The sequence below is a fragment of the Eufriesea mexicana genome, unplaced genomic scaffold (assembly GCF_001483705.2).
Source record: "Eufriesea mexicana isolate 0111107269 unplaced genomic scaffold, ASM148370v2 scaffold5271, whole genome shotgun sequence".
Lineage (NCBI taxonomy): Eukaryota > Metazoa > Arthropoda > Insecta > Hymenoptera > Apidae > Eufriesea > Eufriesea mexicana.
This window is the reverse complement of record NW_016913209.1, coordinates 178,418-194,923: the sequence shown is the minus strand read 5'-3', so window position 1 is coordinate 194,923 and position 16,506 is coordinate 178,418. Positions and strand designations below refer to the sequence as shown.

Genomic DNA, 16,506 nt, shown 5'->3' with positions numbered 1-16,506 from the left:
GATTTATGCGAAACGAATATTTTGATTATCAAATTATAGGCTGAAAAAATAAATAATTTCGAGAGGAATTCGACTGCTGGATATGACCCACATACCCGACCCACATAATTACGTAAAATCGACCGATTTGTACATATTTGATTGGCACGGTGCGGAAATTATTATATTTAATTCGCGTATTCGACGAATTCGATAAATTTGCGAGTGGGACCGAGGTTTCCCATTATCCACCAGCTTTCCACGACTTTCCTGATCGCGTTCGGTATTACCACGCGTTTCAGTGTTCTTCCTGACGAGTTTTAACAAGTTTCGTAACTCATAGACAGCGAATGCTTTTCGAACTCGCCAGTTAAGGAAAACTAGTTCCTATACCAACGCGAACTGCCAGATATATACAACATGCTCGACATAACTTCGTGCATGCTCTTGTTTACCGAGTTGCTCAACGTAATGCGAAATTTGTCGATGGGATTTCGAATTTTCTACATTTTTGTCATTCTTCCTGTATCTTTTAATTCGAATTGGAATTATATTTCGATTAAATAGAAATTAGAATAAAATAAAAATAAAATTAAAAATTCAAATAAAAATTCGAATTTTTAAGTGTAATTTCGATTAATTAAAACGTTGTCATAATCCATCGATTATATGTTACGAATTATTGTATTTTCATGTTGCATAAATTATATTATTATTATTTTTATGACATTACGATATTTATTACAATTATTCGCAATTTGACAAATAATTTTAATACCATTTATTTATAAAATCTTGACAATATAACTCTCCCACGTAAACTCTATAAATAATTCTCAATAATTGTTAAACTAATATGTGATCCTACTTTAAAAAACAAAATATTCTTTTAGATATTAATTTCTTAATTAGAATTTATCCCAAACCTAACCCAAACTTCAATTTCTATCGATTTAATTATAATCATAAAATAATTAAATAATAATTAATTACAATCATAAGATATCCCTGAATTTATCTCAGCGTGGTAATACCGAATATAATTACACAATTTTATGCAGTATAATTTTATATCGGCCATTTAAATTCATATATGAAACAATGTCATCCAATATTCTGCCAATATTTATTACTCGACTAATTTCCTTTCAAAATATTTCTGTCAAGTGTATCACTGTCAAATATATCCATATACAAAGTGACACGATTTTCTTTATTCACGTTAGATTTAATTACCGATTTTACGGTTGTCACGAGTCGATCCAAAGGTTCGCGTTGACACAAGGTTGCGTTATACCTTTTCTAGTTTAGTCTAGATGCGACGGTCGTTCGACGTGATCCATGATCTCGGGATCGCAATAAATTTCGGAGCTCGACAATTCGTAGCTTAATCCTGATCGATCGAACTCTCCTTCACCGAATCTGTATCATCTAGCTGGCGTCTTTGAGCAGCTTTGACACAGAAAATGCACCGAGGATCTTTCATTCATACAAGATCTATTTGCCGAACTTCGAAGCAGACGTTGCTGCCATAATTTCGCGTCGATATCGGCCTGAATATAAATTATAGTCCCTGCAGTGGAATATTAAGCCGCATGCTTCGAATAATTTTCGATGAATTACGTGTTACGAAAGATGAATGGTAATTGTTAATGGATGGATTGTTTCAGCTCGCCATTCTGATTAGGTAATTATGGTAGTTTATTTTAGAGTCGAGTTTAAATGTTAGCTGTTTGCAGATTCGATCACAAACGCGATAGTGGTATATTATATTCGTTATAACTTGGGTGTGGATCATTTTATGCGAAAATTTTTATCGATTCTTTATTTGGGTTAGTAATTATTAGTAATTATTTAATTATGTAAGTAGGTTGTTAGCATTTTCAAAATTTTTTTTTTTAAGTATAGTTTTGAGATGTGGAATGTTCTAACTTTTTAATTATCAATTTAAATAAATTATGATTACAAATTATTTGACTATTTATATACCAGATTCAAAAAATTAAATTAACTTTCAATATCTAATTTTCTTATCATTTTTTCAAACTTAGTATGCTGTAAGGATATCTAGAAATTTAAGTATTATAAATTTTGAATATCATTTCTTCAAATTTTATGTATAGTAAGTATATCTATAAACTCAAATTAATTTTCACTATGTTGCTCCCAATTTTAATACTGGCTAAGTAAGTACATCTATAAGCTCAAGTTAATTTTCAATATCTTTTTCTTCTAATTCTCAAAAATTACATACGATGAGTATATTAAATATATATACAAATCGAAATTAATTTTCAATATCCTTTCCTCCTAGCATTATTTCAAAATTAAGACACGATAAATGTAATAAATATATATAGAGACTCAAATTAATTTTTAATATCCTTTAAACCCATAATTATCACAAATTTAATACATATTATAAATGTACACAAATTCAAATTAATTTCCAATACCTTCCCATTAATTTTAATATATATTAAATATATCTACAAACTTAATATATTTAAAATTGTACCTTCCTCCTATTATTATTTCAAAATTAATAATTAAGCATGATAAATATATAGAGAAACTCAAATTAATTTTCAGTATCCTCCTAACCAATAATTATCTCAAATTTAATGCATGTTAATTTTCAATATATCTTCCTTGTATTATTATCTTAAAATTAATATACGACAAATATGATAAATGTATCTACAAACTCTATTAAATTTCGGACATCCTCCTGCCCCAAAATTTTCTCAAATTTAATGAATATTAAACACACTTACAAATTCAAATTAACTTTTCCTACGTCACTTCTGAAGCTTAATGCATGTTAAATACATTTACAAACTCCAAGTAAGTAATTGCGAATATCATAGCCTCCCATTAGCGCCTCAAAATCACTACACAAATGCACCTAGAACCCCAACATACGCCCCATCATTACCTCAAATTTTTCCAGCCCTGCACCATGAACACTCCAATTTTCAACATCCAGAGTCGCATACAAACGACAAAATCAAGAATCTCGTGGACCTGGCTTTTGCGAAACAAGCTCGTTGAAACACCCGTTGCAGTCCTCAACACATAGTCACCCTCTGCACCGAAACAACTACCCCTGTTCGCCCCTCGTCGCGCTAAATTGTGCAAATGTTTCACGCGTCTCAAGCCAGGCCGAACATAATTCCCCCGAAACAAAAGCGCGTTAAACACGCTCCCGAATTTTCCAGTGGCAGAACACCACCGATGAATATTCCTAATCCTTCGTTTAACAGGCCAGTCGTTGCGTCCGACACACCGTAACTGCCTCGATTCAAATTTCGCGGGGTTGCAGGGCCCGCTATGATGGCACGACTGGGTCGAGGACGCGGTCCGACCAAACCCGAGCGATATGGACCCACGGTTAAAGTTTAAAACGATCGATCGTAACGTTATTTATCGATTTCAATGAAATATAAGGAAGCGAATCGAAGTCGTCGACCGAATTTAGTCCGTTCATCACGGGGATTTGTTTCTATAAATTTGGGCCCGTTGGGATCGGTCAGTTGTAACGCTATTTACCGATTTCAACGAAATATAGGGAAGTGAATCGAAGTCGTCGACCGAATTTAGTTCGCTTGTTACGGGGGTCAGTGTTTCTATAAATTTGGGCCCGTCGCGATCGGTCAAATCGTAACACTATTTACCGATTTCAACGAAATACAACGAAATGAATCGAAGTCGTTAGCTGAGTTTAGTCCACTTGTCACGGGGGCCAGTGTTTCTATAAATTTGGGCCCGTCGCAATCGATCGATCATAACGTTATTGACCGATTTCAATGAAATATAAGGAAATGAATCAAAGTCGTAGGCCGAGTTTAGTCCGTTCGTCACAGGGGTTTGTACACGCATCCGCTCGGTCAGTGTTATTATAAATTTGGGCCCGTCGCGAACGGCCGATCGTAAAGCTACTTGCCGATTTCGACGAAATATAACGAAGTGAATCGAAGTCGTCGGCCAAATTTAGTCCACTTATCACGGGGGCCAGTGTTTCTATAAATTTGGGCCCGTCGCGAATGGCTAATTGTAAAGCTATTTACCGATTTCAACGAAATATAACGAAGTGAATCGAAGTCGTCGGCCGAGTTTAGTCCGTTCATCACAGGGGTCAGTGTTCTTATAAATTTGGGCCCGTCGCGATCGGTCGGCGCGAATTGCGAGCGATGGCTGCGTGCATTCCTATAGGTCGAATGCATCTTTTAAGGATATGCGCTGGTGCCAACGTTTTCCTGGGGTATAAGATGCTTAAACAAATTCGGACAGCCGTGACACCATCGCCCAGTGATTTTTAGGGCCCCTTTCTGGGGTCCGACGCGCATGGCGACCAGATGATAAAGAAACGAACCGATTTCCAACTCGTATCGGGAAGTTCGGTTTTCACGGAAACGATACAACGTAGCCTCTGTCGCATTGGTCTGTGGAAGCACCGAATCGCGCAACTGGCTAACCTAAATCCACCTATTTCGCTGCCCTGCACTCGGTAAATGCCGCCATTTGCGCACGCAAATTTGCGGCCACGCTATAACTGCACACTGTGCAAATGCAAAAACTTCCGGTTTTGCCACCGGAGTCGAAACTTCGAACCCTGGGTGCTCTGCAGCGTAACAGGAATTGCATTGTGGCCCCAGTTGCCGCGAAAATGGGGTAATGTGCGCGTTGCCGGTTCAACGGGGTGGTTCTTGTCAGTGGTACGTTCGAAGAACGGTTTGTAGATAGATTTTGCGAGAATTTAATATAGGTGGATTTGTATTGTTTTGGGTTAGGGTGTGGGACAGATGTGGTTGAATCGAGGTTTTTTGAGAAGTGCTTTGAGAGTGTGAGGATTTGTCAGTGGTAGTTAAGGGTGGCTTGGTAGATTTGCTAATTTGGGGTCTTCGTTTTTCGAGTTTTCGCGTTGTAGACTGTATTAGTGGAATTGAAGTATTTCCAAAGAAATTTGGTTTTGCAAGAATTTATTGGTGGCAACTAAGGGTGGTTTAAGGAACAATTAAATTATAAATTCGAGAACGTGAAGCTGTGTTTGGGTTTTGAAACATTGTGCATTTGAATTAATTAAAGTGAAATTTTCAATAAGATGTTTGAATTTGGGAAAATTTATTATTGATAGTTATGAGTAATTTGAAGGATGATTAATGAATAAATATGAAAATGTTTTTCTAGTAATATTAAGCTATTTGAAATTTTCACAAGAGATCCTGGATTTAGGAAATTTTATTAGTGGAAGTTAAGGGTGGTTTTAGGGATGATTAAGTGGTAAATATGGATCTGCGAATTTATATTGTTAATGTTTTATTTCTGCATACTTGTATTTAACTCAAAATGAAATTTTTATGCAAGAGATTCAATTTGGGAAAATTTATCATTCGAACTTAAACTAGTTAAATGTCTTAAGAGTATTATACATGTGTATAATTAAATACGATATAAATCATATTTGATATAGTAGATTTACGTAATATTCAATTATCGAGAAACCAAGGAACAATATGAGACAGTCGTAAAATTTATCCCTCATTTTAAATATTTATGAAAATCTTCATACTTCCATCAAATTCATAAATACACATTTCTTGCGCCATTTTACGTTTTCAGATTTTAATTAATTTGATAAAAGTTGTAGTATAAAAAGCAACCACCGAAGCAACCCTGTATCGAACCAAGTTAATCCCCATCCTTTCTTACCCCTCATCGTCCATTTAATTCAAGTCAAGAAGGATAGGAGGAAAAGCGACACGTTAATCGCCGCTTTTCTCCAAGAATCCCAGCAGTTTAACTTAACCCAGCTTCTCTATTAAAGTCCAATTGCTAAAAATAAACCTCGAAGGCACGCATAAAACAGTGACAATATTAGACTGCATTATTCTTCTTTAACAAAGGTGATTAAATCGTCACTTTATGATCAAATAGACTTCTTTTTCAAAAAGAAAAAGAAAAGGAACAGCAAAAATTTATCCAGTTTCAAAAATATACTCTAACCTCAAAGGCACGTGTAAAGCAGTGAGAGTATTAAATTGCATTCTTTCTCGTCACAGGTGATCAAAATCAGATCAAATGGACTCCAAAAAGAAAACAAAAAGGAAAAGTAGAAATTTATCCAGTTCTTCTATTAAATCCAGTTTCAAAAAAGTATCCTAACCTCAAAGGCACGTGTAAAGCAGTGAGAGTATTAAATTGCATTCTTTCTCGTCACAGGTGATCAAAATCAGATCAAATGGACTCCAAAAAGAAAACAAAAAGGAAAAGTAGAAATTTATCCAGTTCTTCTATTAAATCCAGTTTCAAAAAAGTATCCTAACCTCAAAGGCACGTGTAAGGCAGTGATAATATTAGACTGCATTATTCTTCTTCGACACAGGTGATCAAATCGTCATCATTCTAGGACAAATAAATCCCAAAGAAAAAAAGAGGAAAATAATTTTTATAGTTTTCCTATGAAGTTCATTTTAAAAAAGTACCCTAACCTCAAAGACACGTGTAAAACAGTGAGAGTATTAAACTGCATTCTTTCTCGTCACAGGTGATCAAAATCAGATCAAATGGACTCCAAAAAGAAAACAAAAAGGAAAAGTAGAAATTTATCCAGTTCTTCTATTAAATCCAGTTTCAAAAAAGTATCCTAACCTCAAAGGCACGTGTAAGGCAGTGATAATATTAGACTGCATTATTCTTCTTCGACACAGGTGATCAAATCGTCATCATTCTAGGACAAATAAATCCCAAAGAAAAAAAGAGGAAAATGATTTTTATAGTTTCCCTATGAAGTTCATTTTAAAAAAGTACCCTAACCTCAAAGACACGTGTAAAACAGTGAGAGTATTAAACTGCATTCTTTCTCGTCACAGGTGATCAAAATCAGATCAAATGGACTCCAAAAAGAAAACAAAAAGGAAAAGTAGAAATTTATCCAGTTCTTCTATTAAATCCAGTTTCAAAAAAGTATCCTAACCTCAAAGGCACGTGTAAGGCAGTGATAATATTAGACTGCATTATTCTTCTTCGACACAGGTGATCAAATCGTCATTAATCTAGGACAAATAAATCCCAAAGAAAAAAAGAGGAAAATGATTTATATAGTTTTTCTATAAAGTTCATTTTAAAAAAGTACCCTAACCTCAAAGGCATGTGTAAGGCAGTGATAATATTAGACTGCATTATTTTTCTTCGACACAGGTGATCAAATGGTCACTCTATGATCAAATAGATTCAAAAAAGAAAACGAAAAGAAACAACAAAAATTTATGCAATTCTACTATTAAATCCAGTTTCAAAAAAATACCCTAACCTCAAAGGCATGTGTAAGGCAGTGATAATATTAGACTGCATTATTTTTCTTCGACACAGGTGATCAAATCGTCATCATTCTAGGACAAATAAATCCCAAAGAAAAAAAGAGGAAAATGATTTATATAGTTTTTCTATAAAGTTCATTTTTAAAAAATACCCTAACCTCAAAGGCACGTGTAAAACAGTGAGAGTATTAAACTGCATTCTTTCTCGTCACAGGTGATCAAAATCAGATCAAATGGACTCCAAAAAGAAAACAAAAAGGAAAAGTAGAAATTTATCCAGTTCTTCTATTAAATCCAGTTTCAAAAAAGTATCCTAACCTCAAAGGCACGTGTAAGGCAGTGATAATATTAGACTGCATTATTCTATCGTAGGACCCAAGCCAGATCGCAGTCGATCGACTGTTTCACCCCTGAAACTCGTGCGTCGCCACCGATCGACGGTGTTTTCCGTCTGAGAGTGAACTATGCTGCGACAAAAGAAGAAGAAGAGAAAGAGAAAAGATATGCCAAGAAAGACTCACCGGATCAGCTCGAAGATCTCCGGCTTCTCTCGCTCTCTCTGCTTCATCCTCTCCTTCATGGCTGTGATGATGCTGTTCGCCTTATCCTCCGCACCGTGCTTCGAGCTCTTCTCCGCCGCCCCTGGAAAAATGAAAAAGGCATCCAATGAGGATTTCACTTCACCGATGTGATATTGTTTAGCTTGGTTAAAGGGGTAGAAAGTTTCCTCCCTGCAAGTGGAATATTTCCTTCCCGGGCAAATTGAGTCGAATAAAGTACAGTTTATGCACACAGTCCTTGCATCGACCACACGTCGAATTTCCTTGCATCCAGAGGAAAACTGGACGAGAAAATTTATTTTCTATTTTATTAGAAATTTAATTTTTTTAATTTTTATTAGAAAATTATATTTTATTTTCTCTACTATTTTATGCAAGAGTTTGTCGAATCTTTTTAATTTTCTTTTTTCGCGGAAATTTGCAAGTGACGTGGAAAAGATAAGGTTAGGGATTTCCACTTCTAGAGGTATCGAGAGGCCCGGGTCAATGGGGCCCCGGTTTATGTCTTTACGAGTGCTCCATGACACGTGGACCACCAAGAATGCTTGGATTAAAGCATGGAAAAAGCAGTTCGTTTGTGATTAGACCACTGGACAGAGCTTTTCCAAATTCCTAATTTTCTAATTTCCAAATTTCCTAAATTCCGAAATTCTGAAATTCCTAATTTCCTAATTCCCTAATTTTCTAAATTCCTAATTTCCTAAATTCCTAATTTTCTAATTTCCAAATTTCCAAATTTCCTAAATTCCTAAATTCCTAATTTCCTAATTTCCTAATTTTCTAAATTCCTAATTTCCTAATTTTCTAATTTTCTAAATTCCTAATTTCCTAATTTCCTAAATTCCTAAATTCCTAATTTCTGACACTATGTCTTTTGTACGGGATCCCTTTAATTTTCTTTTTTCGCGGAAATTTGGAATTTTGTTTTATCTCTGTAGGTGATGAGGAAAAGAAAAGATTAGAGAATACCACTTCTAGAGACATTAAGGGGTCCGGGTCAATAGGACCCCGGTTTAAGTCTTTATGACGAGTGCCCCGTGATACAGGAACCACCTTGAATGTTTGGATTAGACCATGAACAAAGCAGTTGGTTTGTGACTAGACCACGGGACAAAGCTTTCCTAATTTCCTAATTTCCTAATTTCCTAAATTCCTAAATTTCTAATTTCTGACATCGTGTCTTCTGTACCAGGCCCCCCTCGAGTAAGTAGTGCCTTGATTTATTAAATACCCACGATATCCCTTCATCTCCTTTATTCCTGATAATTCATAATTCTTTTTTATCTCCTTTATTCTTGAAAATTTGTAATTTTTTTCCACCCTTTATATTCGTGGAAATTTGAATTTGTTCCTGGTAGTTTGTAGCCTTTTTTATCACCTTTATTACTAGAAATTTGTAACTTCTTTTTATCTCGTTTATTCGTGGAAATTTGTAACTTTTTTTATCTCCTTTATTCGTGGAATATTGCAATTTTTTGAAATATAAATTTATTCGTGGAAATTTGTAATTTTTTTGATTTCCTTTATTTGTGGAATATTGCAATTTTTTGAAATTTAAATTTATTCGTGAAAATTTGTAATTCCTTTTTACTCCACCTATAATATTCGAGGAAATTTGACTGTGTTCCTGGAAATTCGTAATTTTTCTTTCCCTCTTTAATATTCGGGGAAATTTGAATTTATTCCTGGAAATTTGCAATTTCTTTATACACCTTCTTTATTCGTGGAAATATGTAATATTTTTTGATGTCCTTTATTCGTGGTAATTAATAAGTTTCAAAATTTTACTTTCAATTTTATTGTTACTCATCTTTCAACATTATTTCTATTTTTTAGTCCTTTGAGGTTATGTTTAATTAAGGAAGATTGATAGGGAAAAATAGCGCACGGACTGGGTGATTATTTTTAATCTTACGGGTAGTTTATACGGGATACACGTGTACCTTGGTAAAATTATTGTACTGGGAGGATGTATTAATGTAATCTGATTTAATCAGCCACCGAGGGTCAGTAGTTAATTCGATACGAACGCACCGCTGCGATGCATCATATGGATTAAGGTGGTCTTAAAAATAAGATCCATTCATCCTCTGCTGTATTAAATTCGTATACTCCCTGGCGAATAAATAGTATTTATGCATGCACAAGATTTCATAAAACGCACGCTATAATTAAAAAAAAAAATAATATGTAAATAATTAGGTATTATACATTTAAAAAATTCGCTATATAGTTCATAAAAAATGCGATTTACAAAAAAGAAAATATAATTAGAAAGAATAAATAATATGTAAATAATTAGGTATTGTACATTTACAAAATTCGCTACACAGTTCATAAAAAAATGCGATTTACACCAAAAAAAAAAGAAAAGAAAAAAAGAAAAAGAACCTACATCCATGATTACCTAATTCATAGCAGTCTCATTCCTCGACAATTTTATTAATCATATTCTACTGTATGTATACCGATGCCCCCCGCCCACATACTAATTTATGAAAAAGGAGAATTACAAAATTTAAAAAAAAAAGATACCAAATTTACGACAGTCCCAATTACTCGACAATTAATCAAACACCACTACTGCACGTACATACATTAATGTCTCAAACATATTAATTTAATAAAAAGGTTAATTACTGTACAAAACGAAGAGACTACTATTTCCACGATTACCTAACTCACAGTACAGCACTGCTAGAAATCATCGAAAAACAGCTTAAGAAAAATCCGATAATATCAATTTAGATCCAATTTCCATATCTCAACATTTCCCCATACATACCCTTCGAGAGCAAGCCCACAGCCTCGTGTGCATCTTCCTCGGGACGGTTTTGTTTGGAACAAGTTTTGCCGGTCTCGAAGGACACTTACTCGAAATTTTTCCACAGGATACACGTGGAAACACAAACGCGGCGTCTTTCCACGCCCGGAACATTCGAGGAGCTTTAATTTTCCGGTACAGGTTCGCGCCATGCTCGTTTCATGCCCGATTCGTGGATCCCGAGCATGCAGCATCACCGCGCTTAACCGTGCCGGAAATTACGCGTACTGATCGCTGGGATGCTAGACACTCGGAACGAACTAGAGAAAAGTTGGCGAAAAATCGATCCCTCGTGACGGAAAATGGACGGTGGCGCTGTTCAGTAGTGAGTAAACTTGGAAACGAACAACAACTACGGGAACATGTGACTATTCGAACGGTTCCGCCATACTGTGGGACCAAGGCGACAAATGACGAGGAGATGCCATTTTAGAAACGTTTGGTTCGAAGAAAAAAGGTTGGTTTTTATATTTAACAGTCAATTAGGACTACGAAGCAAGATAAAAAACTACTTTTATTAACATTCGCTCATTTTAAACATTATTATCAGACTACGGGGAGGTGGCGAGGCAAATTACAAGGAAATGTAATCCACTGCTATAAACGCCATGTCAATTATAATTCAACAAAGAATGCAAATGTATCTTTATGCATTGAAATCTACTTAGTAAAACCCTAAACTAAGGAAAATTCCAAAAGTCCTCATGCAATATTTTTTTAGATATACAGATATGAATGTTATTAATGTTCATTTTTCCTTTCACTTAGTAATTCAGCACTACTCAACATTCATTGTTAGGACATCTTAACGGTGGAAGTCTCCTTTTTATAATAGAAATCTAATTTACAATCAGAAAATTCTAATCCAAAAGACTAATTTCGGAAATATTTGCGAAAAAAGAAATTACGCAGAATTATCTGACAACCACTGACACATTCGCAACTATTTTTGGAAAACGCACGCACGAAACCGAAAAAGAGCTATCAATCCTGTTAGAAAAAATTCCCCTCTACGCGGATTGATGAAAAAATCCGAAATCGAAAACCTAATTTTAAGGATAGAAATCAAAAAAGTCTATTGCGCAGCACGATCTGACAGCCACTGACACATTCGGCATTATTTTCGGAAAACGCAAGCACGAAACCGAAGAAAAGTAATCAATCCTATTAGAGAAAATTCCCCTCTACACTGTTAGAGGAAAAAATCCGAAATCAAATGCCTAATTTTAAATATAGAAATCAAAAAAGTCTATTGCGCAGCACGATCTGACAGTCACTGTCACATTCGGCACTATTTTCGGAAAACGCACGCACGAAACCGAAGAAAAGTAACCAATCCTATTAGACAAAATTCCCCTCTACACTGTTAGATGAAAAAATCCGAAATCGAAATCCTAATTTTAAAGATAGAAATCAAAAAAGTCTATTGCGCAGCACGATCTGAGAGCCACTGACACATTCGGCACTATTTTCGGAAAACGCAAGCACGAAACCGAAAAAAAGTTATCAATCCTGTTAGAGAAAGATCCCCTCTACGCGGATTGATGAAAAAATCCGAAATCGAAAGCCTAATTTTAAAGATAGAAATCAAAAAAGTCTATTGCGCAGCACGATTAGACAGCCACTGACACATTCGGCACTATTTTCGGAAAACGAATGCACGAAACCGAAAAGGAGCTATCAATCCTGTTAGAGAAAATTCCCCTCTACGCCGATTGATGAAAAAATCCGAAATCGAAAGCCTAATTTTAAAGATAGAAATCAAAAAAGTCTATTGCGCAGCACGATCTGAGAGCCACTGACACATTCGGCACTATTTTTGGAAAGCGCACGCACGAAACCGAAAAAAAGTTATCAATCCTGTTAGAGAAAATTCCCCTCTACGCGGATTGATGAAAAAATCCGAAATCGAAAGCCTAATTTTAAAGATAGAAATCAAAAAAGTCTATTGCGCAGCACGATCTGAGAGCCACTGACACATTCGGCACTATTTTTGGAAAGCGCACGCACGAAACCGAAAAAAGGTTATCAATCCTGTTAGAGAAAATTCCCCTCTACGCGGATTGATGAAAAAATCCGAAATCGAAAGCCTAATTTTAAAGATAGAAATCAAAAAAGTCTATTGCGCAGCACGATTTGACAGCCACTGACACATTCGGCACTATTTTCGGAAAACGCATGCACGAAACCGAAAAAAGGTTATCAATCTTATTAGAGAAAGCTCCCCTCTACGCGGATTGATGAAAAAATTCGATGTCGAATGCCTAATTTTAAAGATAGAAATCAAAAAAGTCAATTGCGCAGCACGACCTGAGAGCCACTGACACATTCGGCACTATTTTCGGAAAACGCAAGCACGAAACCGAAAAAAAGTTATCAATCCTGTTAGAGAAAGATGCCCTCTATGCGGATTGATGAAAAAATCCGAAATCGAAAGCCTAATTTTAAAGATAGAAATCAAAAAAGTCTATTGCGCAGCACGATTTGACAGCCACTGACACATTCGGCACTATTTTCGGAAAACGCATGCACGAAACCGAAAAAAAGTTATCAATCTTACTAGAGAAAGCTCCCCTCTACGCGGAATGATCAAAAAATTCGAAGTCGGAAGCCTAATTTTAAAGATAGAAATCAAAAAAGTCTATTGCGCAGCACGATTTGACAGCCACTGACACATTCGGCACTATTTTCGGAAAACGCATGCACGAAACCGAAAAAGGGTTATCAATCCTGTTAGAGAAAATTCCCCTCTACGCGGATTGATGAAAAAATCCGAAATCGAAAGCCTAATTTTAAAGATAGAAATCAAAAAAGTCTATTGCGCAGCACGATTTGACAGCCACTGACACATTCGGCACTATTTTCGGAAAACGCACGCATGAAACCGAAAAAGAGTTATCAATCCTGTTAGAGAAAATTCCACTCTACGCGGATTGATGAAAAAAACCGAAATCGAAAGCCTAATTTTAAAGATAGAAATCAAAAAAGTCTATTGCGCAGCACGATTTGACAGCCACTGACACATTCGGCACTATTTTCGGAAAACGCATGCACGAAACCGAAAAAAAGTTATCAATCTTATTAGAGAAAGCTCCCCTCTACGCGGATTGATGAAAAAATTCGATGTCGAAAGCCTAATTTTAAAGATAGAAATCAAAAAAGTCAATTGCGCAGCAAGACCTGAGAGCCACTGTCACATTCGTCACTATTTTCGGAAAACGCACGCACGAAACCGAAAAAGAGTTATCAATCCTGTTAGAGAAAGTTCCTCTCTACGCGGATTGATGAAAAAATCCGAAATCGAAAGCCTAATTTTAAAGATAGAAATCAAAAAAGTCTATTGCGCAGCACGATCTGACAGCCACTGACACATTCGGCACTATTTTCGGAAAACGCATGCACGAAACCGAAGAAAAGTTATCAATCCTATTAGAGAAAATTCCCCTCTACGCGGATTGATGAAAAAATCCGAAATCGAAAGCCTAATTTTAAAGATAGAAATCAAAAAAGTCTATTGCGCAGCACGATCTGACAGCCACTGACACATTCGGCACTATTTTCGGAAAACGCACGCACGAAATCTAAAAAATGTAATCAATTCCGTTAGAGAATATTCCCGTATACGCTGATAGAGGAAGAAATCCGTATCGGAAGGCCTTATTTTGCAGGTATAAACGGAAGAAGTAAATTATATAGACAATGGGACGGGCAAAAACTCCTTCGCCACTAAATTTTGAAAACAAATGATCGAAATCGAAAAAAATGTCACTGCATTGGTTAGAGAAAAGCGTAATCAACGCTTTTATACCGAAGAAATCTAGTGTAAAAGCCTACTTTCTGAAATATGAGCCAAGGAAGTAAACTGTGTTGCACGATTTCACTGGCACTCGCTGTTCCGTCACTTTATTTCATATGTACAGCTTTCATCGTTATATAACTGTCCTACTGGTTGGAAAACAGCGTATTCTATGCAATAAACTTTATATTCTAACCCACAATGGAAATATAGAATGTATGAGCGATAATACGTGACTATGTTGCAACTGAACGTTAAGAACGAAGGAAAATTGAGAAAACTATTATAAAGCTGCCTATTCGGAGTAATGTTGGCGAAATATTCCAATGGACAAGCGAAACGTGGAATATACGATCGACGGTAGGGGCCTATGCTGCTGTATTATAGGACGCGCACTCACACCACTTCACTTCACACATATATCCTTATACGACTCACACTACGTACATCACTTCATTCCACATGTGGTATATTACCACCGAACACATGTTGGGAAATTAGATATCCTGATCTTCGTAATTTTCTCACAATTCCTTGAACTTCTGCTGTGGCCCACACGTTAATATCACGACAATGTTGCAAATATCACGACAATGATTCAATAATAACCTATAGCGGCAATGTTATGTAGTAATACTAGATACCGTGAATTATCGTTATGGAATATATTATATATTTCGTTAACTGCGGTGTCAATCACTGATAGCACTGCTTCGCGAAATGTTTTGTGTAGCCATTAAAAGTTTCACTTCGACGCGTGAGAATGTTCGACCACGTTTTACCGGTACGTTCAACTCAACGGCTACTGAATAATGGCTGCCGTTGGACAAGCTATGCAGCGTTGTGGCGGGAAGATACGTTATTTTTGAAATAGCTATATGCTACAATATCGATTTTTAATACATTCTTATTATTTATTGAAATACCGTTATGTCTAAAACCTAAGAGATTTAAGTTAATTTATGTAAATTAAAAGAGTTTGAGAAATAATTTGCAAAATTTCATATTTTCAACTTAAAACCCAATTTATTATTAAAATTAATAATTTATATTAATAAAATTGACAGGAAAAAATTCAGAAACGACTGAACTACATATTTGAAATGTATAAAATACAAAAATAAGGCACATATATATATGTGATAGCTGAAAAATGTTTTTTGCCACATAATGCATCAATTTTTGTATTTTTTAAGAAAGAATTAAATAGAAATTTTGGTGATTTAGAAAAGTCTCAAGGAGGAATTTTATTATTCTGGGAAAGACATAACTAAGAATTTTAGTACTTTAACAAATAGTCGACTAGGAGTTTCGGTATTTCAAAAAGGAGTCAACTAAGAATTTTGCTATTTAGGAAAATAGTTATCTAGGAAGTTCCATATTCTACGGTCATCTCGGAATTTTGGTGTTTTAAGAAAACTTTGACTGGGAATTGTGGTATTTTATGGAAAAGTTTAGAAGAAATTTTAGTAACGTAGTAAGTAACGTCACTTCTAGTTTTGGTGATTCAAGTTGGAATTTTGTATACTCCCTAATTTTGGTACACCTTCTTATGAATATAAAAGATTTTTAGTAACCCTTTGACAAGCCAAGAATTCTTCAGTTTAAATCATCAGGGACAACTTCAAAATTTGATCGTAGCAAGAGAAATTATTAAAATTCTCCATGAATAATGCCAAGCTTGTAAAATTTGCATACATACACAGAAACTGACTAAGAATTTTCTAATAATTCAAAAAAATATTCAATCGAAATTCCCATTAAGCAAAGAAAATTATTATGTCTTTCTATGAATAATTTCGCTTCTACTCTTTGTAGAATAAAATTCAGAACTATATTCTAAACTAAGTGCGCAATAAAATTTAAGTATACAACAATCGACCAAGAATTTTTCCATTCAGAAGTACAGCTCAGACCAAATTCTCTCCAAATAAAACAAACTATTAGATTCTTCCAATTATACCAATAATGTCATTAACCAATCATTTGAACACCTTTCTTCATCGAACACGTGACTGATTGTGAGTA

The 16,506-nt window shown here is 35.2% G+C and overlaps 1 protein-coding gene across 1 annotated transcript in view; it reads right to left on the bottom strand.

Annotated features, from left to right (window-relative positions):
* unc-13 (protein unc13 homolog) overlaps positions 1-16,506 on the bottom strand; it is a 153,827-nt gene that overhangs the window by 62,228 nt on the left and 75,093 nt on the right. The window contains exon 7 of the mRNA XM_017906283.1: positions 7,820-7,940. Within this exon, the coding sequence (XP_017761772.1) occupies positions 7,820-7,940 (121 nt within the window). The remainder of the gene's footprint in view (positions 1-7,819; positions 7,941-16,506) is intronic.